The sequence below is a fragment of the Dromiciops gliroides genome, chromosome 3, assembly GCF_019393635.1.
Source record: "Dromiciops gliroides isolate mDroGli1 chromosome 3, mDroGli1.pri, whole genome shotgun sequence".
NCBI lineage: Eukaryota > Metazoa > Chordata > Mammalia > Microbiotheria > Microbiotheriidae > Dromiciops > Dromiciops gliroides.
The window spans coordinates 642,461,940-642,482,199 of NC_057863.1; the positions used below are offsets into that span (position 1 = coordinate 642,461,940).

At 53.0% G+C, this 20,260-nt stretch overlaps 2 protein-coding genes across 5 annotated transcripts in view; both read right to left on the reverse strand.

Annotated features, from left to right (window-relative positions):
* Positions 1-617: 617 nt before the first annotated feature.
* On the reverse strand, positions 618-9,401 carry SCN1B (sodium voltage-gated channel beta subunit 1). The gene is made up of 6 exons (XM_043996299.1): positions 9,029-9,401; positions 5,309-5,475; positions 4,873-5,113; positions 2,294-2,435; positions 1,587-1,659; positions 618-1,492 (listed from the first exon to the last, which is right to left on the reverse strand). The coding sequence occupies exons 1-5, from the start codon at positions 9,066-9,068 to the stop codon at positions 1,593-1,595; spliced, it is 657 nt and encodes a 218-aa protein (XP_043852234.1). The 5' UTR covers positions 9,069-9,401; the 3' UTR covers positions 618-1,492; positions 1,587-1,592.
* Positions 9,402-12,534: 3,133 nt separating this feature from the next.
* Positions 12,535-20,260, reverse strand: part of GRAMD1A (GRAM domain containing 1A) — a 32,601-nt gene continuing 24,875 nt past the window's right edge. For 3 of the 4 annotated variants that reach the window (XM_043993156.1, XM_043993158.1, XM_043993157.1), the window contains 14 exons: positions 19,627-19,707; positions 19,280-19,395; positions 19,025-19,178; positions 18,254-18,449; positions 18,016-18,159; positions 17,606-17,724; positions 17,256-17,398; positions 16,474-16,577; positions 14,987-15,160; positions 14,285-14,372; positions 13,925-13,936; positions 13,607-13,714; positions 13,377-13,497; positions 12,535-13,266 (listed from right to left, as the gene is read on the reverse strand). In XM_043993156.1, the coding sequence (XP_043849091.1) occupies positions 13,174-13,266; positions 13,377-13,497; positions 13,607-13,714; positions 13,925-13,936; positions 14,285-14,372; positions 14,987-15,160; positions 16,474-16,577; positions 17,256-17,398; positions 17,606-17,724; positions 18,016-18,159; positions 18,254-18,449; positions 19,025-19,178; positions 19,280-19,395; positions 19,627-19,707 (1,653 nt within the window). In that variant the 3' untranslated portion in view covers positions 12,535-13,173. The remainder of the gene's footprint in view (positions 13,267-13,376; positions 13,498-13,606; positions 13,715-13,924; positions 13,937-14,284; positions 14,373-14,986; positions 15,161-16,473; positions 16,578-17,255; positions 17,399-17,605; positions 17,725-18,015; positions 18,160-18,253; positions 18,450-19,024; positions 19,179-19,279; positions 19,396-19,626; positions 19,708-20,260) is intronic. The other variant, XM_043993155.1, reaches the window with a different exon arrangement.

Here is a 20,260-nt window from a genome sequence, read left to right on the forward strand (position 1 = left end):
TTGTATTAAAAAGAGGCCTTTCCAGGCACTGTTCTGAGCTGAGAATTTGGGATTCCACAGCCCTTGATGCCTTAATGTCTTCAGATCCTATGGGGACAGGCTCCCACTTCCCACCCTCCACCCACCATCCTTCACCCCCTCCACCCAAATCTATCTGGCTGCTGCGGCAGCACCTGTGGCCTTCTACCTCAGTCTCTGCCTTTCTCTTGTCTGTGGCCCCCTGTGGCACTAATGATCACAATAACAATGACGTTAATCACGTAATGAGCTGGTGTTTCAGAGCTGCCTTTGAGTTCTCCAAGCGGGAGTTCTGGCCTCCCTCTCCCAGGCTGGGAGCTGGGCGGTACCTCCTCAGCCTTGGGGGAAAGGTGTGGCACCTGAGTGCCCATCCCCACCTCTCCGAGGTAGGGTGCATGGCTGGGCCCCTGGGGAACAGTTCTGCTCTAAGGAGAGCAGGCAGCAGCCACTAGCTCAGGCTCCCTCTGCACAGCCTTGTGCCTGCTCTCCAGACTGTAACTGAAGTAAAAGGCCTTCCCTAGCATTCTTGGCCTCAGATAAAGCCCAGGTTGGAGGCTTGATTTACCTTTCTGAGCCTGACTGAAGAGGGAGACGGAGACTCAAGTCCGAGCGTTTTTATTTCATGAACAAAACTACAACTGTACAGTAACTAGGAAGGTAGAGTCCTCCCCGTCCTAAATGCCCACAGATCTGAGGCTGGTGAGAAGGGGGTAAGGGCAGGATGAGCCGAGGCTGAAAGGAGGTGGGGGGGACAGAACTGGGGCGAGGGAGAAGGTGCAGCTAGTGTAGAAGAGAGTCCATCGCCCCTTAGCCCTACCACACGCTAGGTCAAGAGGGTCGCCGAGAAGGGACCAGGGACAGGGGTGTTTGACCTGAGCCCTTGGATCATACTGTCCAGGCTTCCTGGCCCCCCAATCCCTTATTTCCCTGTTGGTTATGTGTGGTGAATGGCTAGGGGAGGGAGGCATGGGGTATGGGGAAGGGCCCCAGGGGAAGGGCCCCTGCATCCTCAGATGTGGCAAAGTGAGGTGCGTGGCCAAAGCAGCAGACATGTGCAAATCAGCATGAGAGAAGGGAAAGGATGAGATGTGCGCTGTCCCTTCCCCGCTCCAAAGATCAGGCAGCAGAAGCAAGGTGGGAGTGGTGGCCATATTGCTTTGTTCATCATGCATTTTGGTGAGTCAGAAGGACCCCCACCCCCTCGGTCCTATCCGGTGGGTAGAGGAAGAGGTGAAGAAAGGGAGGCACGGGCCAGGGGAGTGTAGATGCCCCCCGATCCTTTGTTACAGTATTAGACAAATTAACAGGCAGGCCCCTGCCCCCACCTCACCCTACTCCCACTCCTTTGGCGTGACTGTGACGTGCATGGAGGCCAAGGAGCTTTCTAGGCCCCAGGAGGGGTAGATACCCCCCCCTCCCAACCCATCAATCAGGGGCAGCCCTTTCTTGAGGCAGAGCCAGGGAGCCCGGAAGGCTAGAAGAGAAGAACAGAGGAAAGGGAGTGAATGATTGCATCCAGCTTGCACACCTCCCTCCCCTCTTCAAATGCCTGGGCCCCCCAGCCTTACCCTGGGTTATTCAGCCACCTGGACCCCTGTACAGTTCTCTTTGCTCTCTGAAGTGATGGCCAGGTACTCTGAGCTGTAGGAATCAGAGGGCAAACATCAATGATCACCATAAAACAGTGCAGCATAGGGTCCCAATCCGAGTGAGGGCACCGATGGAACACAAGGGAAGTGGTCAGGGTGCCCAAACCTTTACCTGGACATCCCTTCTTGGTCATATCCTACCTGGGCTGTGCTCCTCCCCCAATCCAGAGGCCTCAACTCAGCCGCAGTTAATCTTGATAACCACAATACTGAACTGAATCTCAATCCTAACCTTTAGGCAACCAAACATTAATCCTAATGGTCAGGGCCCGCTAGGTGACACACCGGCCCTGGATTCAGGAAGAACTGAGTTCAAATCCAGCCTCAGACACTTGACACTTACTAGCTGTGTGACCCTGGGCAAGTCACTTAACCCTCATTGCCCTGCCCCCCCCCAATTCTAATGGTCCCCTTGGCACCAATCTTTACTTGAGCCACCATAACCTGAACTCACAGACTATAAAACAAATCCCCCCCAACCCTGACCTGACCCTTAACTTTAAACCGGTTTTACCCTAAACTCAATCCCAAATGTAAATCCATCCCCATCCCTAACCCTTATTATCCCTTAGGCTTTTGGGGGGATTCCCGGGGAAGGCTTCACTCACTCCTCCTTCTGAACTCACGCATTCTCTTGGGCTGCCGCTTCAGTGGCAGCTGCAATCTTCTTGTAGCAGTAAACCATCTCAGCCACAAGCCAGATCGTTAGCACGACAATGAGCACATACATCATGATCTCAGACACGATGGAGGCCATGTCCCTGTTGGCTACAGAGGGGTAGGGGCAGAGGTCATCAGGGAATGTTGGGATAATCCCCACCACCACCTCACCTGAACTCTATTCTTACCCAAGCCCCATCAACCCTGTACTGAGCGAGGCCATGTCTTCATTGATCTCTCAGCACAGATCTCATCTCTATTTGTCCATACTGTGCAAATGTACTTCATTCTATCTGAATCTAACGCAATCCAATTGAAAATTGCCTTTTACACTAATTGCTTCCCCGCACATATGTCTTCTTCCTGTTCTGATGCCTTGTTCTGGCAGCTGGTCCTGTCCCTGGGCTCTTTAATGCCTTATCAGCAGCATGGGAGCTTGGACTGGGCTTTGAACATGTGCCAGTTGCCCTGAGATTCATTCTCTCTCTCTCTCTCTCTCTCTCTCTCTCTCTCTCTCTCTCTCTCTCTGTCTGTCTGTCTACTGAAGCAAGCCCATCACCAGCCTGGCTTATCCATCTTTCGGAGGCAACAACTCTCAAAGATCTTCCAAGTTGAAGAAGGATGGAGGTCAGCTTTAGCACAAGGAATGCACACACTGATGCAATCACGGATCCCTGAAGTCTTAAGTACCTGCCTCATCTCCCTGGTCACATTTAGTTTCTTGTGGGCTAAGCCCATGTCTCAGATGTCCCTATGTCTGTCCTCATACCTAGCACAGAGTGGGGGCACATAACATGTGCTCAGCCGATACTCATTTATTGAGACAGAAATACTGAAAAAGACCGATGAGCCTGGAGGAAGGCAACGCGTTTCGAGGAGACATGTTGGGAATGAGAGGCTGGATAAATCCAGATGAAAAAGACGGATGAGGGGAAATAGGATTCACGGCTACTACAAATGTAGGAAAGAGATGGCTAGGTGGGACTCGTACCTTATAAATTCATAGATTGTCATCGGGGTGGACCTGAAGGAACATAGATGGTCTGACTCCTTTATTTTATAGATGAGAAAAATGAAGTCAAGAGAGGGGAAAGGGGACAGTGGATAAAGCACCAACCGTGGATTCAGAAGGACCTGAGTTCAATTCTGGCCTCAGATACTTGACACTTACTAGCTGTGTGACCCTAGGCAAGTCACTTAACCCTTATTGCCCAGAGAGAGAGAGAGAGAGAGAGAGAGAGAGAGAGAGAGAGAGAGAGAGAGAGAAAGGACTTGCCCAGGAAAAAGAATAAAGGAACTCTCTTTGAAACTCAAATCAAGTCCAAGTAAAAGGAGTCATGGCTTTTGAGTGTGTTGAAAACCCACTTATTACCCCAAGAGGTGGCACAGGTGGAGAATGTTGATAGGCTCAAAAAAGTCGGAGAGAAGTTCCTAGATAATGCAGCTCTAGGGGATTGTGAGATCCAGGGGAAATTTGTGGAGAAACTGGGATATTGGGGGGGGTGGTATATTGACCTCATCACCTCTAGAAGGAATTATTGCAATTACCCTCGAACTGGTCTCCAATCCATCCTTCCACTACTCAGCTGCCAAGGTGGTTTTCGAAAGCGTAGGCTTCTCTATGTCACCCCCGGCCAGTGACTTCCTTTCACCTTCAGGATTAAATTGCCATTTAAAGCTCTCCATATCGTAGTCCCTTTCTACTCTCCTCCATGAACTCTACATTGCAGTGATTCTAGCCTACAGGATGCTACACCTGCCCTTGCTGTCCCTGGAGTTCTATTCCCTCTCAGCTCAGGGGGGCAGCTGGATGGCTAAGTGGATAAAGCCCCGGCCCTGGATTCAGGAGGACCTGAGTTCAAATGCAGCCTTAGATACTTGACACTTAAGTAGCTGTGTGACCCTGGGCAAGTCACTTAACCCTTGTTGCCCCTCCCCGCCAAAAAAAAAAGACTCAGCTCAGATCTCACCCACTACAGGGGGCCTTTCCTGCTCATTAGTCATTCCTGCCTTCTCTCAGAGTGTCTTACATCTATTCTGTAGATCTTTTCTCTCTGCCTAGATGGTGTCTAGAACATAGTAAGTACTTAATAAATAAATGCTTGTTGGCTGGCTAATTTCTGAAATCGACCTTGGGCAGGGGTCCGGGAAGTGGAGGGAAATTAAAACAACTTGTTCTTCTCAGAGCATCCTTTGATGCCTCTTTCATGGGACAAGATCCTGGGCTGGAGGGGCCATCCCACTGAATCCATGTGGTGTTCTCAAAACACAGGCACAGATCAAGAAGACAAAAGATAGAAGAAAGGCACAGAGAGGTGAAGAGACCAATGCGGAGAAAGAGATTTAGTTAGGAGAGAGATGCATTGATTGAGAGCCAGCGAGAAAGGGAAATGAGCTAAGAGCCTCACCACCCCCACTGGGTAGTCTGGGCATGGAGCCAGCATCATCCCACCCAGACCATCTGTCTCCCTATTTGATGTTGGAGAACTGGAGGTTGGGATCCATAGGGTGGGTGTAGGAGGATTGGGGATGGGGAGATGCTTACCTTTTTCTACCACCTCAAGGTGGATCTTCTTGACGACGCTGGTGTTGTACTCATAGTTCTCAAAAAAGAGAAGGCGGTAGACGTGGCATTCATAGTCACCTGAGTGGTTGTAGGTGACATTGGTGATGAAGATGGACAGGTCTTGCAGATCCTTGCTGCCTCGACTCCCATTCCACACCACACGACCCTCAAATCGCTCATCTTCCTCTAATTGCAGCATCTCATTTTCATAGCGGAGGATCTGGGGAATCCAATGCAGGCTGGTCAACCTAGCTCCAGAGTCAGCTCAAAGCCAATCCAATTCCCAATCCCAGTATCCAGTCTTCCCCGCTCCCCAAGTTATTCTTCTTACTGACCTTGACTTCTGGTCCCCCAGATCAAACCCTAACAGGAACTTTACCCCAACTGTACACCCTTCTCCACTAATCCCTCCCACCTTGACAAATTCTTCAGTCCCCTTTTGACGGAAAGTCCATTCGGTGAATGTCTCAGCCACGGTTTCACTTCGGCGTTTGCATGAGATACATAAAATCTTGAAAGTCATTCCATAGACAGCCTCTGTTTCCGAGTCCACCTCCACACAGCCCCCCCAGACTGATGACACTGTACAGAGAGCAGGATCAGGCAGGAGGAGAAAAGAAAGGAGATTTAGAGCCCTAGTGGAAACCTCAGGCTCTAGAGCAAGGGTGGAAAATTTGGCCTTGGATCTGGGCTAAATTCCTTGGGGCACTAAGTGTCATCACCTTGGGCTGAATGTCAGATATCCTTTTTCTTTTTTGTGGGGCAATGAGGGTTAAGTGACTTGCCCAGGGTCACACAGCTAGTAAATGTCAAGTGTCTGAGGCTGGATTTGAACTCAGGTCCTCCTGAATCCAGAGCCGGTGCTTTTATCCATTGCACTACCTAGCTGCCCCTGGAAATCAGAAATCCTGACTCTGACACTTATTACCTGTGTAACCACAAGCCAAGTCAAAACTGTCTAAGCCTCATTCTGTTTCCTTATTGATTAAATGACCTCTAAATCTATGATTCTGTGGTTTTTTAATGCCTTTTTTCCCTCACCATTCTCTTACCAGTCTCTCAGTTTGGTACCAAATTATCTGGAAGTGAAAAAGACCAAGTTCTGGAATTAACTCTGACACTGACTCCTTGTATCATTTGGAGCAAGCTGTTCTAATCTCCCCAAGTTTGTTTCCTCCTATCAAATGGGGATGAGCTCTTCTCCAGCCAACCCCATAGGAGTATTGTGAGTTCCCAATGCCATCAGGAATGGGGGAAGTCTGACAGTCTGATGGGTGACAAAGGTGAGTCTGTTTGCTCATACAAAAGAGCTATGACCTGACACCATCCCAAAGTGCTTGGGGTTGGTTAGCGCAGAAGCCAGTGGCCATTAAGGAAAGCAATTCTAGAAGCAAGTTTAGAGCAAAGGGGAAATACATTAAGGAAAAAGCCAGCCTTAACAACTGGCTAGTCACCGTGCTTCTGACAAACCTATTACAGTAGAGAGAATCAGGTCAGGGTCAGATACAAGGGTAGAACTACATTCCAAAGACCTAGAACGATTGAAACCTCAAGACTAGAGACAAAACATCCAAGGAAGAAATCTTTGGAGTTAGTATAGGAAAGAGCTTTCCTCATGCAAGGGCCAAGTACCAGGACAGAATTCAGCCACAGGAGTTCTAGGGGGATGGGGGTGGAGGTGGATCATGTCAAAATAAGATACAGTAGACCTGAATATAGACTGAAAGATGCTAAGATCCCAGCAGGCCTGGCAGCAGTGCTGACCTCAAAGCATCCTCAGGTTAGAATTCATCAGATTGAGAGCTAGAAGGACCCTTAGAGATCGACAGATACAACCCCTCATTTTTACAGATGAAGAAGTGAAAGCCTGGAGAGATGGAGCTATTTGTCTGGAGCATTACCAAACAGAGGTAGTAAATAGCAGTCAGAATCTGAACTCAGGTCTCTGATCGCAAATCCTGTGCTTTCCTCACCACACAGGTGTGTTTAGGATCATTTTGTTGGACATCCAGACTGATTCAGAAACTTTTACTCTTCGAGGGCCTTTTTTTGTTCATGACTGTCTATTTTATAAAAGTGTTTTATTATTTTCTAGTTACACGGAGAAATAGTTTTCAACATTTGTTTTTATAAGATTTCTAGTTTCAAATTGTTCATGACCGTCTTACAGTAACTTCCTTTCAGGTGGGTTGGTTTTACCTGAAGAAATCGTAGTTAAAAGTTGCCTTTGAAACATCATACCCCTAGTGGCCAGCAGGGTATAGTGATAGCAGAAGAGCCCAGGGAAGTAGCCTGGGAGATAGAGGAAATTCTGGGAGGGTTAGAGGGTTTGGATTAAGACTAAGTGATTGGAAAAAAAAAAAAAAAGATTAAGTGATTGGGTGCCTCACTTTTCTGCCCCAAGACACCAATTTCAGGTAAAATCCAGTACCTGTAACATCAAGACTCCCTTAGGCAAAGAGTTAATCTTTTTCCATCCAATATCATGAACTGGGAGGATAGAGGTTGTTAGCCCTACCCTAAGGAAGCTACACAAATGAGCTTGTCTCATTTTTTGCCTTTGGGGGCTCTACTTCTCTAATGGATAGTGGATATAGCTTGGCTCATTTCATCAGGGGGTCTGAGGGCAAAGACCAGAGCTGCCTTCTCTTAGCCTTTCTTTTTGCATTGTGTTTATCTAAAACAAATATGAATGTGGGTATTTGGGGTGGAGGTGGAATGAATGGAAACCAGTTAGACCTAAAGGGACAGGCTGCTGGGAGTTGAGTCTATCCCTAAAGCAGGGACAATGGAAAAGGAGGTCATGGGGGGCTTAGGCCATGGAACCAATACCCAATTCCTCCCCTCCCCCTTCTAAACAAGTCTCTTTTCTTCAGCCTTTCTCATTGGCCAATGAATGTCTCAGGGAGCATGGGGCTGGAAAAGTTGGATACCTCAGTTCTGGCTTTTCTTGACTCTGCTTTTCCTACTTTGGGGAGACAAGGCATTTCTGGCTTCTCAGTTGCTAGTTTCCCCTTGGGCAGTTGGCATGAGCTTTTGAAGCCCTGCAGATCAGCCCAGGTAGCCTCCCTGCTTCTAGTGTCTTGGTATGTCAATATTCCAAGAGAAGGGGGTAAAGGTGAGGGAAATGGGGTAGCTAGGTGGGGCAGTGGACAAAGCACCAGCCCTGGATTCAGGAGGACCTGAGTTCAAATCCAGCCTCAGACACTTGACACTTACCAGCTGTGTGACCCTGGGCAAGTCACTTAACCCTCATTGCCCCTCAAAAAGAAAGAAACATAAGGTGAGGGAATAGTTGATATCTCATCTTCACTTTTTCTAATCCTCTTTCAGATTCTAACCCTAACCTTTGTCTGTCTTTCTTGATCTTTCTCCACCTTCCTCTCCCTTTCTTTTTGTCTCCATCTCTTCCTCCCTCTCTCTCTCTCCATCTGTCTATCCATCTGTCTCTTTGCATCTCTCTGTTTCTATCTCTCCATCTTGATGAGTCTTTCTCCTCCTTCCTCCCCTCCCCCACCCTTACCCCATTCTTGGGTGTGGGTGTCACATTACAGATTGCAGGACTCCCAGAAGCAGCTGACACCAGCTCTTCTTCCCCCAGAGCCATACCCGAAGCCCATAGAACTGCTTTTTCGCCCACACTCCCTTTCTCTGTTGCCCCAGCCTTGTCCCAGGCATCTTTCCATATCCACCCCCCACCCCCACCCCGAGAAAAACCTCAACTCTAGAGATAGGAAGGGCAAAGGAAGGGAGAAACTCCGCTCCCTTCCCCCCACCCCAGGGGACTAGGGGAAGGGCCCGGCAAGCGGAGAAGGTTCTGGCTCGAATAGGGGAGCCCTACAATTTCTCCTGCTGACCCCTGCCGAGAACCCTCTCTGAAGCCGGCAGCAGGTCTCCTGTGGGCCAGGGTCCTCCCCTCTCCCACCGAACCCAGTCGAGGCGCGCCTGCCTACTTGAGAGTTCTTTGCCAAGCTGTCTGTTGGGGAGGGGTCCTGCTGTGTGCTAGGGAACCCATCCTGAAGTCCCCGCGGCCACTCTAGCAAGTTTTTAGCCTGGGTGGTGGAACTACCTCTGCGCCCCAACCCATTCCGTGCTTGCCACCAGACAGCCCGCACCCTGTTCTCCTCCGACTTACCCAGCGCCATCCAAAGCATCAGCCCCGAGAGCAGCCCCATGACGCCCGCCGGCCCGGGGCTCTGCTCTGGGTGTCCGCAGAGCGGCTCGGTCCCGCTCGCCTGGGCTCAGCGCCGCCCCCGGCCCGGTATTAATAGCGGCGGGAAGGAGGCGTCGGCAGCGCGCGGAATGTCCCCCGGAATGACCCCGGCGGGCGCAGCTGCTGTTGCGGCTGCGGCTGCGGCTCCCGCTCGGGCTTGAGCTCCGCGCTGTCACCCCCTTGGGCAGGACCGGGCCGGCGGGGGGGACGCGCCCCCCCCCGCTCCCGTTACCGGCGGGGGCTCAGCCCCGGAGCCCGGCGTCCAGGCATCCCAGCTGAGCCGGTTGCCCCTGCCCCCTTGCCAAGGGCTGGGGGGTCACGCCCGAGCTCCCCCCGCTCCCCCCCCCCACCCCCTTCGCGACCGCTACTCGTCTCTCGGCCCCGCCCTGGACCGGGGCACATGTAGATGCCAGGAACCCTAAGCAGTTGCAACTAGATGTTGGGGAAGTGGGGTTCAAGGCATGTCCGTAGGAAGAGAGGCTCCCGGCTCTACGTGCACCTTTCCAAGCCGGGGTTCCTCTGTCTCCTGCGCACTGCAGCGGGAGGAGCTGGGGGGGGGGGGAAGAGAAGGGATGAATCAGAGCCGCGGGGGGGGGGGGGGGAGCAAGGAGGATGGGCCTGATGCATTGCAGCAGCCACTGCTGTGGCCGCCCCCCCTCGAAGGTCTGCTGGCCTAGTGCTACTTCGGGGACTCAGAGGCTCTGCGCCCCACAGGACCTTTTCAGACTGGGGAAGGGCTGACCCCATTTCCACAAGGAACGGCATCCTTGCTCCCAGTCATGGGAGGGCATGTGAAGGGCAGGAACAAGCTGGAGATTGGAGACCAGAGTACCTAGGTCCCGGGGATGGCTGGGATTGGATGGTGGAGGGTGGTAAGGAGTCAGAGGCACCAGACCCCTTGCCCCTCCACCCCCAGCCGCTGACTTTGCACCTTCACAGTACCATCGACATTCTGTGGCAGGAAATAATCGGGCATCTTTCCGGATTGGTCCCCCATACCCGGGCATGGGGCCAGAATCTTTGAGGGCTAGGTGGTCAGTAATCCCTGCTTTTCTCTCTGGCTCGGACCCATATTCTTTCTCTTCCCCCAGCTCCCATCCTTTTCTACCAGTTCCAGGTAGAACAAGGCCTGGGGCGTGCTGTGAAGGTGAATAGCACATTGACCAACAAAAAGAGGTATTGCCTGGCTCAGGTGGCTTCCTTCCCTCACTTCCCCAAGGGAGTGGGGTGGGGGTGGGGGTGGGGGTGGGGAATGGAAAAAGCCTAGGACTTAGAATCAATGCGTCACTCTATGACCTTGGAAAAGGCCTCTTTTCCCCAGAGCTTATTTTCTTCATTTGCAGAACCAGAGGGTTGGTCTAGATTGGGTTTAAAAAAAAAAGTCTTTTAAAATTCTAAACTATCAGAGTTAACCCAGACCCTAGATACATAAGCCTGGGGTACTAGTTTAAGGTTTAACATGAATAAATACTGGGGGAAGCACTGTCTGTGGAGTTGGGTGACATTGGCTCATGGCTCATTTATTTCATTTAACAGCTGAATGACCAAGCAGGGCTATTCACCTCTCTAAACTCCAATTTTCTTATCTGTAGAATGGGCACAATTGACCCACATCCTGATTGGAACCTGTCTTAATGTTTTCTGATTTTCTAATCTGTCTATTAGTATATGACAAGGGGAAAAACATTGAACCTGTCACTAGAAGCCTTGATTTTGAATACTGGCTGTGCCATGGACTACCTATGTCACTTTAGACAAATGATTTCACTTCTCTGGGTCTGTTTCCTCATCTATTAAATTATGGAGTTAACTCGGTGCCTTCTAAAGGGCCCTTCCAATTTGGGGGGGGGGGGAAATAATGAGGGTTAAGTGACTTACCCCGGGTCACACAGTTATAAATGTCAAGTGTCTGAGGTCATATTTGAACTTAGGTCCTCCTGAATCCAGGGCTGGTGCTTTATCCACTGTGCCACCTAGCCGCCTCCCTAATTTAAAATCTATGATCCCCAAAATCCTCATTTCCAACCTGAGCCACCTCTTGGACTGCACATGCTTCTGGCTGGGTCCTGTCTTTCTTGCTCTCTGGGGAGGAAACGCCCTCACAGATGAAATCACATCCTGTATCTGTAGAATGGTTCTCTGGGCAGAGTCACCTATGGAAGAGGAGGATGCAAACCCCCACAGGGTAGACAGGCCTCAGGAGGCTATGGTTCTGCTCCCCTTGAGGAAGAGCACAGGTCATTTCACAGATCCCTTGAGGTATAGGAGTCATGCTCACACACCCCTTAGCAAAGAGGGTGGCTTTGAGGATCAGGATGGAAGATGGAATGAGAGGGGTGTGAAGCAGCCCTTTGTAACTGTCAGCGTCCACTCCTGCAATTTCACACTCAGCCAGACTCCTAGCCAAGGCCTATTCTACCCCAAGGTAGGCTACTATGGAATCCCTGGACCACCCCACTGTCCCTCAACCTGAAGGGGCACCATCAAGGTGGGAGCCTGAATTCTTTGCATTCATCCCTAAGCTGGATACAAAAGATTTAAAACAAAACAAATTATGTATCGTTTGGGATTATCCTCTGATTCTAGCATTAAAATACTGCTAATTCAAGAGATGGGGAATAGAAAAATTGTTGAGGAAGCGTATAGATGAAATGAAAGGATGTAAAATACTTTATAAATCTTTAAGAATACCATGTAGGGGGCAGCTAGGTGGCGCAGTGGATAAAGCACCGGCCCTGGATTCAGGAGTACCTGAGTTCAAATCCAGCCTCAGACACTTGACACTTACTAGCTGTGTGACCCTGGGCAAGTCACTTAAGCCCCATTGCCCCGCAAAAAAAAAAAAAAAAAGAATACCATGTAAATGTCAGCGGTTATTATTAGGTGTTTTTCTGGACAGTGGACCTTGTCCGGTCAGTAAGGGGAGTCAGGGAGCTGATCTGTGCTCCCTAAATCGGCCCTCAGGTATCCCATCAAAGGCTGGTTCCTTGGCTCAGGACACTGGGGGGTTGGGTTTCTGATGGATTTATGAGGCACTGTGTCAAGGCCATGGTGCTTAGGGCAGCTGGGTGGCGCAGTGGATAAAGCACCAGCCCTGGATTCAGGAGGACCTGAGTTCAAATCCGACCTCAGACACTTGACGCTTACTAGCTGTGTGACCCCGGGCAAGTCACTTAACCTACATTGACACTCACACACACACACACACAGAGTGCTATGCAGGGTGTCCCTAAAGTCTTAATGCAATTTAAAACCATAAAAGTGACAACTTCTGTCTGTGGTCCGTTTTGTCACTGAAGACTTGAAAGATTTCTGTGGAGCTGCCCCCATTGCCTTATTCCACCCCCTTCCCCACCTATCAGATATCCCAGGAGCCTGGCCTTCAAATATACCATGCTCCCTTGGTTGTCTCCAAATCATCCCACGAGAACATTTCCGACCCTTTATTGGGGCTCCGTTTGCCCCAAATAAATATAATACATTAGACCCCATCTCTGGGGGGAACACTAGACAGTCAGCCTTCCCCTGTCCATAGGACTCCCCACCCTAGGTCTGTCCCCCTCTCTCAGGGGCAGCTTGACCCTTTCAAAATAAATTACCCAGAGGGGAAAAGGGGGGGTAGGAGCTACAGAGAAGGCCTTTGCAATCAGCTCCAGGATCATCTCAAGTATCATCTGGGAGAGGGGGAGGCAGAAAGTTGTTGGAGGCTGGAGGCGGGTTTGGGGGGGGGGGGGCAAGAATATTATTCCCCCCCTTCCACTGCCCCCAGTGTTCCCTCCCCAGGTACTAAAGTGCATCACAGCTCTGCAGCTGAAGTGTCCGACCATTCTCCCCGACATGGGGGGCACAGGGGATGGGAAGGAGTTGGGGACTGTTCTGTTCATAGGGTTTCAGAGATAAAAAGGTTATAGGTGTGTAGTGGGGGAAAGGAGGCACAGCAAGGGGCTTGGGAGAGGGTGGGGGGAAGCAGGCATCCCAAGGGTCCAGCACTGGTCCAGCAGTGGCGACTGAGGCTGTCCATCTGTCCATTCGTTGCAGGGTAGGTGGGAGGGGAAAGGAGGGGGTTCTCAGGAGAAGGCATTCTCTCCAAGGGGCTCGGGGTCAAAGGGGGGTTCCGACATCTCGATGCCCTGGTGGAGTTTCTCCAGGGAGAACTTCATCTGTCAGGAAAGCAAAGAGGAGGTCATGCGTGGGGTGGGGAGGAAAACGAGGAAGCCCGAAGGATGCCGGGGAGGGGTCCAGGAGGATGGGGCGTCTCCCACCGCCTCACCTCATCCAGCAGCTCCACTGAGGCCCGGAGGATCTGCCGCCACTTGTGAACCTCCACACTGTGGAACTGCTTCTGGAGGGCCAAGATTTCTGCCCACTCAGCGGCCGTCTGTGGGAACTTCCTATGGGGAGAGTTGGGGCTGAGGCCCGGGGAGGAGAGAACACTGTCTCCCCTGGATGCTCCCCTCTCTCCTCTTCCCCATCCCCTCCAATCCCATCCATTCCACTTACTCTTTGCCCAGAGCCAGGCTGTGCCAGGCCTCAAAGGTATGGGCTGTCCGCTCCAGGGACCAGAGACGGTAGAAGAGGAGAACATTCAGAGCAACCAGGACGATAAGGCTATGGGGGGCAGAGAAAGCAGCAAGGATCACAATAGGCCTGGGGTCCAGAGCCCCAGGGCAGAAGGCGGGAGGAGGGGGGTCATGGGTCAGGAATCTAAGCCTGGTCAAGCATGGAGGAGGCTCCGGACCAGTCCAGGGATCACCTGCCCGAGAGAGGCAGGAGCCGGGGAAAATGGGGGTGGGGGAGGCAGGGGATCAGATACTCTACCTTACACAGATCCTAGGCAAGCAGGGAAAAAATGAGAGACAAGGACAGCTGAGGCTCTGCCCACCCAGTGGAGGATCATACAGTCTAAGCTTTAGATTCAGAAGGAGCCTCAGAGTTGATCTGGTCCCACCCCCTCACTTTGCAAGTGAAGAAACAGACACAAGAGGTTCAGTGACTGTGACATAAGGAAGTAAGGGGATTTGAACCCCAAGCCTCTGACTCCTCAGTCAGTGCCGTGGTATGGCACCCATGTTACACACGCACACACACACGCATGCATATACACGTACAAACATGCACACGCATGTACAAACACACACGCGTTCACACAAACACACCCCTCCCCAACCCTCTGCTCACACAATGCTGATAACAAGGAGGATTCCCGGAACCCCTGATCCAGGGCTCTGGTCCAGGGATGGTTCTGAGAGTCGAGAAGTGATTGAACCTAGAGAGAAAGGCAGAAGGTGAGGGCGAGGTGAGGAGGCCTGGACACCCGGGACCCCTCAAGGAAAGCAAACAGGACCAGAGGTGAATCAGAGACCTCTAGGTGGAAGAGGCCCCAGAAACCACCTCATCCCAGCTCATCCCACTACAGACTGAGAAGCAGGATGGGAGGCAGAAGGGTAGAGTGGAATTCCTCCTCCTTGGCACCCCCTCCGGATCACCTGGATTTCCCCCCTCCCCAACACTCTGCTCCATCCCACTCCTTGGCCTTCCCCGAGATCAGCCACCCCACCAAAGGCCATGGACCCTGCTCTCCACTCATTCAGAAGCCAGCTCATGGCCCCCAGGAAGCCTCCCTGGACATGTTCTAGAGCTTTCTCCAGCATTCACTGAGTATAGGATGCTCACCGAGCATCACAGCCCTCAACACTAGCAATATCTCTGGAAAACTTTGCTTCTTCGTAGATACGTCCCATCTGCTTGTCCTCTCCTAGAGGGTCTCTTGGGGCCATGCTTCCTTCTCCCTTTGTTTTCTCCATCCTGTCGGGTCCTCTAAGACCCCTTCAGAACCTGATCCATAGTAGGAACTCCCTGCGGCCCAGCTGCTTCAGGTACCTGAAGGGTGCAGGCCTCCCCGAGTACAAGCATCCGGATCAGCATGAGCAGGGGTCTCCCCGTGGCTCCTCCAGCTCAGAGGCCTTTTGCGCCGTCTCAGGCCTGACAGCAGACCCCGGGCCTCCTTCCCACCTTCTTCCAGGGACAGTTTCTCTGCTTTGGAGAGTTCTCTCTCTGGTAAAGGGGAAGAAGCCAAAAGCTAAGTCATCCCTGAGAACCGGCCCTTCCCCACCCAGTGCCGGGCTCCCTCTGGGGGATCCACCATGGGGGCACACAGATCCAGTGGGGGCTGCTCCAGGCTCCACGGCTGTCCCCACGGAACCTCCACAGGCTCCCCTCCTCTCCTGCCCTAGGCCCACGGGACCTCCAGCACTGCTGAGAACATCGCCCATGGCTATCTTCTCCTGGCACCTCCCTAGCTGCTCAAGGAGGGAGGCTGGATCCTTTGGGGTTAACTGGGCCATGTCAGGAGTTCTTCTGAAGGAGCCTTTGCTACTAAGTTAGGAGAAAACAAAACGAAGTATAAACGTGCCAAAGTCATGAACTTTTAAAAAAGAGCATCACAGAAAAAAGAGAGAGAGGGAGAGAGAGGGGGAGAGGGCAGGAGAGAGGGGGAAAGAGAGAGATGAAGGGAAAGAGTGGGGAGAGGAGGGAAGGAGAGGAGAAAGAGACAGAAACAGAGGGGGAGAGGGAGAGAGAGGAAGGGGGGAAGGAAGGAGGGAAAGGAGAAGGAGACAGAAACAGAGGGAGATAGACAGACAGACAGAGAAAGGGGGGGGAGAGGGAGAGGGAAGAGAGAGAGAAGAAAGAGACAGAGGGAGACAGACAGACAGACAGAGAAAGAGAGAGAGAGAGGGGGAGAGGGAGAGAAAAGAGAGAGAGAGGAGAAAGAGACAGAGAGAGAGAGAGAGAGGAAGACGGGGAGAGAGAGAAAGAGAGAGAGAGGGAGGGGGAGGAGAAAGAGACAGACAAAGACAGTGGGGGAGAGAGAGAGATGAAGGGAAAGAGAGAGAGGGGAGGGGCAGTTAGGTGGCACAATGGATAAAGCACCAGCCCTGGATTCAGGAGGACCTGAGAGAGAGAGAGAAGGAGGGAGGGAGAGGAGAAAGAGACAGACAGACAGACAGACAGAGACAGAGACACAGAAAGACAGACCGACACAGAGAGAGAGAAAGAGAATGTGTGTGAGTGGGATTTCTGTTTCCTGGCATTTGGCTACTGAATGACTTGGCCCAGCTGAGTACCTCCCACTCATCCCAACTTAACTAAGGTGGAAAGATCTTTACATGTCTTGCCAGGAGTGGGGAGGGGCGCAGCAGCCGTCCGAGGCCCACAATTCCAGAGAAGTGGCGTGCCCCAGGGCTGAGAAGGAGGTCTGGAACTCAGGTGGGAAGAGGGGGTGAGTGATGGAAGCCTGGGAGAGCCGTCTCCCTGCCAACATCCCTCGCCCTCCTGACCTGTTCTTTCCTCTGACTGCCTCAGCTTACCCAAGTGGTGAAAGTAGTCTTCAATGCCGCTCCAGGAGTTCTTCTCGATGAGGGACTTCACCAGACTCCAGGGCTGCTTCCGATAACGGATCTCTGAGGACACACTAAGTGGGGGAGGAAAGAGAGGAGGGGGACAAGGGGGTCAGGGCTCGTCCACCTGAACTCCTCCCCACCTCTTTTCTGGCTTGATTCAAAATTCCCTCCAGGAAGTCTTGACTGATTCAGAGATCACCGATGTAGAACAGACCTCACTGAGCCGGCTAAACCAAGCCCTCTGCCAATTTCTCGTTTCACAAATGAGACCGAGGGCAGTCAAAAGAAGTGTCCAAGGTCATGTGATCACAGACCCCGAGAAGGAAACTCAGGCTTAGAGGTTTAGACTCAGGGCTCCTCTGCTCCCCCCTCCCCCAGCCTTTGTCGTGTGGCTGGGGGAGTCCTTGGGGGCAGATTCCTTCCTCTTTCGCTCATCTCCCCTTCCCAGGGCTCCTGATGTCCTGTCCCCTTTGCTCAGAGTGAGAAGTCTCAAGACCAGGCTATGCCTCATCCCCAAGAACGGCAGCTCCCTAAATACATCTGGCCTTTCCTCATAAGCCTGAGCCTTCTACGTGAGGACAGCCAGGACAGGCAAGGACAACCTGTCTCTCTCTGTGTCCCGATGAAGGACGAATGAACCTGAAGGCAGCCAGGCTTACGCCTGCCTGGGACGAGACCCCAGAAAGGGAACGTGGCAGGGGCTGAGGCAGAGGAGGGAAGGGCCCTGGGGTCGATGTTTCTCTGGTTACCGGAGGCGGGTCTTGTTTCTGGCCAGGCTCAGGATGCAGTATCGATGAGCTGTGTAGAAATAGTCTTGGTACGGAATGCCCTGAGTGAGGACCTCAGAATCCACTACGCAGCCCCCACCCTGAGGACTCCGTCGGAACAGGGTCTGGCAGGGGCAGGAGAAGAGAAGAACACTGTCAGAAGCGTTCTCTCCAGCCTGTCACATGGTGCTCCCAGCCACCCCAGGTCCCAGGGTCCCCTCCAAGCATCTCTGCACCCCATCCCCCACCTTCCTCTCCAGGTCTCTCGCTTCCTGCTTCTTCCTCCTCCCCCCCCCACCCTTAAGTCCCAAAGCACCATCTTTCTCCCTTACCTGAGTCTCCACCACCGCTGCACTCTTGGGGCCCAGGGGGTTGCTGATGGGGATGGTGTAAGACAGAACTCGGCTCTGGTGACATTTGCTCTCCCCGCTCCATGGGGTAAACGTCACATCTGTGATGGAGAGAGGAGAGGGAGTGAGGAACAGCTAATTCCCCCCTCAGAGTGGTCTCCGCCCCAAACCCTAGGCCAAAAGAACCCCTCCTCCAGGAAGCCTTCCTAAAGAAGGGTCTGCCCTGGTCTCTCAGCTGTTGGAACTGTGCTTTCCTGGGGGGTATTTGGGACAGGAGGGAAGGACAATTAGAAAGAGGAGAGAGCTCAGGGAATTGCCCTCCCCCATCTGAAGCTCAGGCCCTGCCCCACACGGCTGTTTACCCCAGAGCCGCCCTTGCCCTCAGTTCTGACCAGTGAACTTTCGCTGCTGGAGGAAGCCCTGCAGGAAGGGGGAGTCTGAGAACAGCATCTGCTGCAGGCGGTCAGCCCCGATGTGGAACACACAGTTGATAAGGAGGCGGCCAGAGAGGTCCGGGAGGAAGGAGGTCAGATCAGCTGGAGGGGGGAAGGAAGAGCAGGTGTTGGCCCGGGAGCTGGGGGACACAGCCCACCCAGGGAGGCTGGGAAAGGGGCGGCTTCCCTGCTTCACCTCCCTCCGTGGCTGAGGAAGAGGAGTTACTCGTGTCTGTCAACATCTCTTCACTGGGCAGCAGATCCAAGGGGGCCGGCGGGGCTGGACCATCGGGGGCCATCTCGGTGGGAGGCGGCTCGGTCACCGGGGTTACAGTCTGACTAGACGAGGCATCTGGCTGACTGTCGGCCTGCCCTTCTTTATCCTCCTCACCCTGAGGGAACGGGAAGTGGGTCTGAGCTGCCCGGTCCTCCCAGAATAGTTTCCACATCTCACCCAGGCCTGAGGGAGGGACGCTGGGTCTACCTACCACAAGGGCCTGGGAAATTGCCTAGCCCAACGGGGAAACTGAGGCTCAGTGAGTGCACATCAGTCCCCTTCGGAAAGAAGGACTCACACACACCACCGTAGGTCAGGCCCTCAGCACCTCCCATCAGCCTTCTCACAGCTCTCTCTGGGCCCCAAGCCATTCTCTATGGGGCTACCAAGGGCATTCCTAAAGTCCATGTCATCCCCTTGCTCAAGAAGCTCCACGGCCACTCTAAGGATAAAAGACAGGCCCTTGTGTTTGCCTAATACAGGCGGTGCCTGTCGACAGATGAAGTGACTTGTCCAAGGACATGGAATCTGGAGGGCTGGGAGAGACATTGGCGACTTTTCTAGTCAAATTCTTCGGTAAAGCCAAGTGTTGGTGACTTAATGATGGGGCGCCACCCTCTTTCCACCATCACCCACCATGTGTGTCCCCCTGCCTGCCTGTCCCTCTTCCTGCTCCTCCGAGTGACTCACCACGTTGTCCCCATCGCTGCTGGCCTGGGAGGGGCAGGGCGTGAGCTGGGTCCTCCGGGAAGCCGTGGGGCTGGGCTCTCCGCTGAGGTCCGGAGACCTGCGGGGCAGGGTCATGTCACTCAAGGCAATCACATCCCCCACTTCCTTGTGGCCCCTGTCAAGAAGAGATACGGAAGATCAGTCTGTGCCCAGTCCCTGCTGTACCCAAGGCCTGAGGGAGCTGCCTTGCCCACTTCTGCTCAGCCCCCAGCTCACCCCAACCCATTCAGCTGCTGCAAAGGGCAGACGTAGTCTTCATCCTCACTGGTGAGGCCGAGTTCTGACCCGTAGCACTGATGCACCAGGTGCCACAGCTCCCGAGGGGACAGAGTCTGAGGACAGACAGGAGCAGAGTAATGGGATGGAGGAGGTGGGGGGGCAGCAATCCCTGCCCCGGGGGATGGGAGATCTTCTCCCTGCCACCTTTCCCCCAGGGCCCTTCTCATCCCGCTGGCTAAAGATGGTTGTCGTCATTCCCCTGTTCTCCATGAGGGGGAGCCCTCAGCCCATCCCAGATTAGACCTCTCTGAGCCTCCCCTAACCAGTGGGGGGGGGGGGGGTACCTTGTCCAGCAGGGCATTCTGCCAAAGGCGGAAGATGAGCAGGAAGCAGCGGTCTCGGGCCCCAAAGGAGGTGAAGAAATGCTGGGGGAGGATGAGGAAGGAATGGTGTGAATGAAAGTAGGCGTGAAACCTAGTCTTCCTTCCTGACCTCTCCTCTCCTCCCCCTTCCGCTTCTGCATCCTCCAGCTCCCCTCTGCTCACCAAGAGCCCCATCACCCCTTAGCCATTTCCTGCTTCCCTATGTCTGTCATGCCCCAACCTTTCTTCCCAATACCATCTTCCCTGATGCCCTCCTGCTCCCTAGACACCCTTCCCTTCTAGAGCCTACCATCACCTGATGCTTGCCCTGCTGATCCCATTCTCCCACTCCCCCCACACTCCCCCTCTGACATTCACCCTAACCCAGGCCCTCACCATCTCTTGCCTGGGTCACTGCAATTCCCTCCTAAATTAGCCTCCCTGTCCCAAATCTACTCCACTGACCTCCACAGAGCAGCCAAAGTAAGTCAATGTCACTCCCCAATTCATGAAACGTCAATGGCTCCCTATTACCTCTAGAATTAGACATGAACTCCTCCGGCCATTCCCACATTTCCATTCTTCTTACTCCATGTGCCCTATAATCCACCCATAC

Excerpts from the sequence above, each read along its gene's own strand:
- SCN1B (XM_043996299.1), bottom strand. The coding sequence starts at position 9,068 with ATGGGGCTGCTCTCGGGGCTGATGCTTTGGATGGCGCTGG. Across the intron at positions 2,436-4,872 it reads CCTTGAGGTGGTAGAAAAAG|CCAACAGGGACATGGCCTCC; the intron begins GTAAGCATCTCC and ends ACCCCTCTGTAG. Across the intron at positions 1,660-2,293 it reads GCGGCAGCCCAAGAGAATGC|CTCAGAGTACCTGGCCATCA; the intron begins GTGAGTTCAGAA and ends TGATTCCTACAG.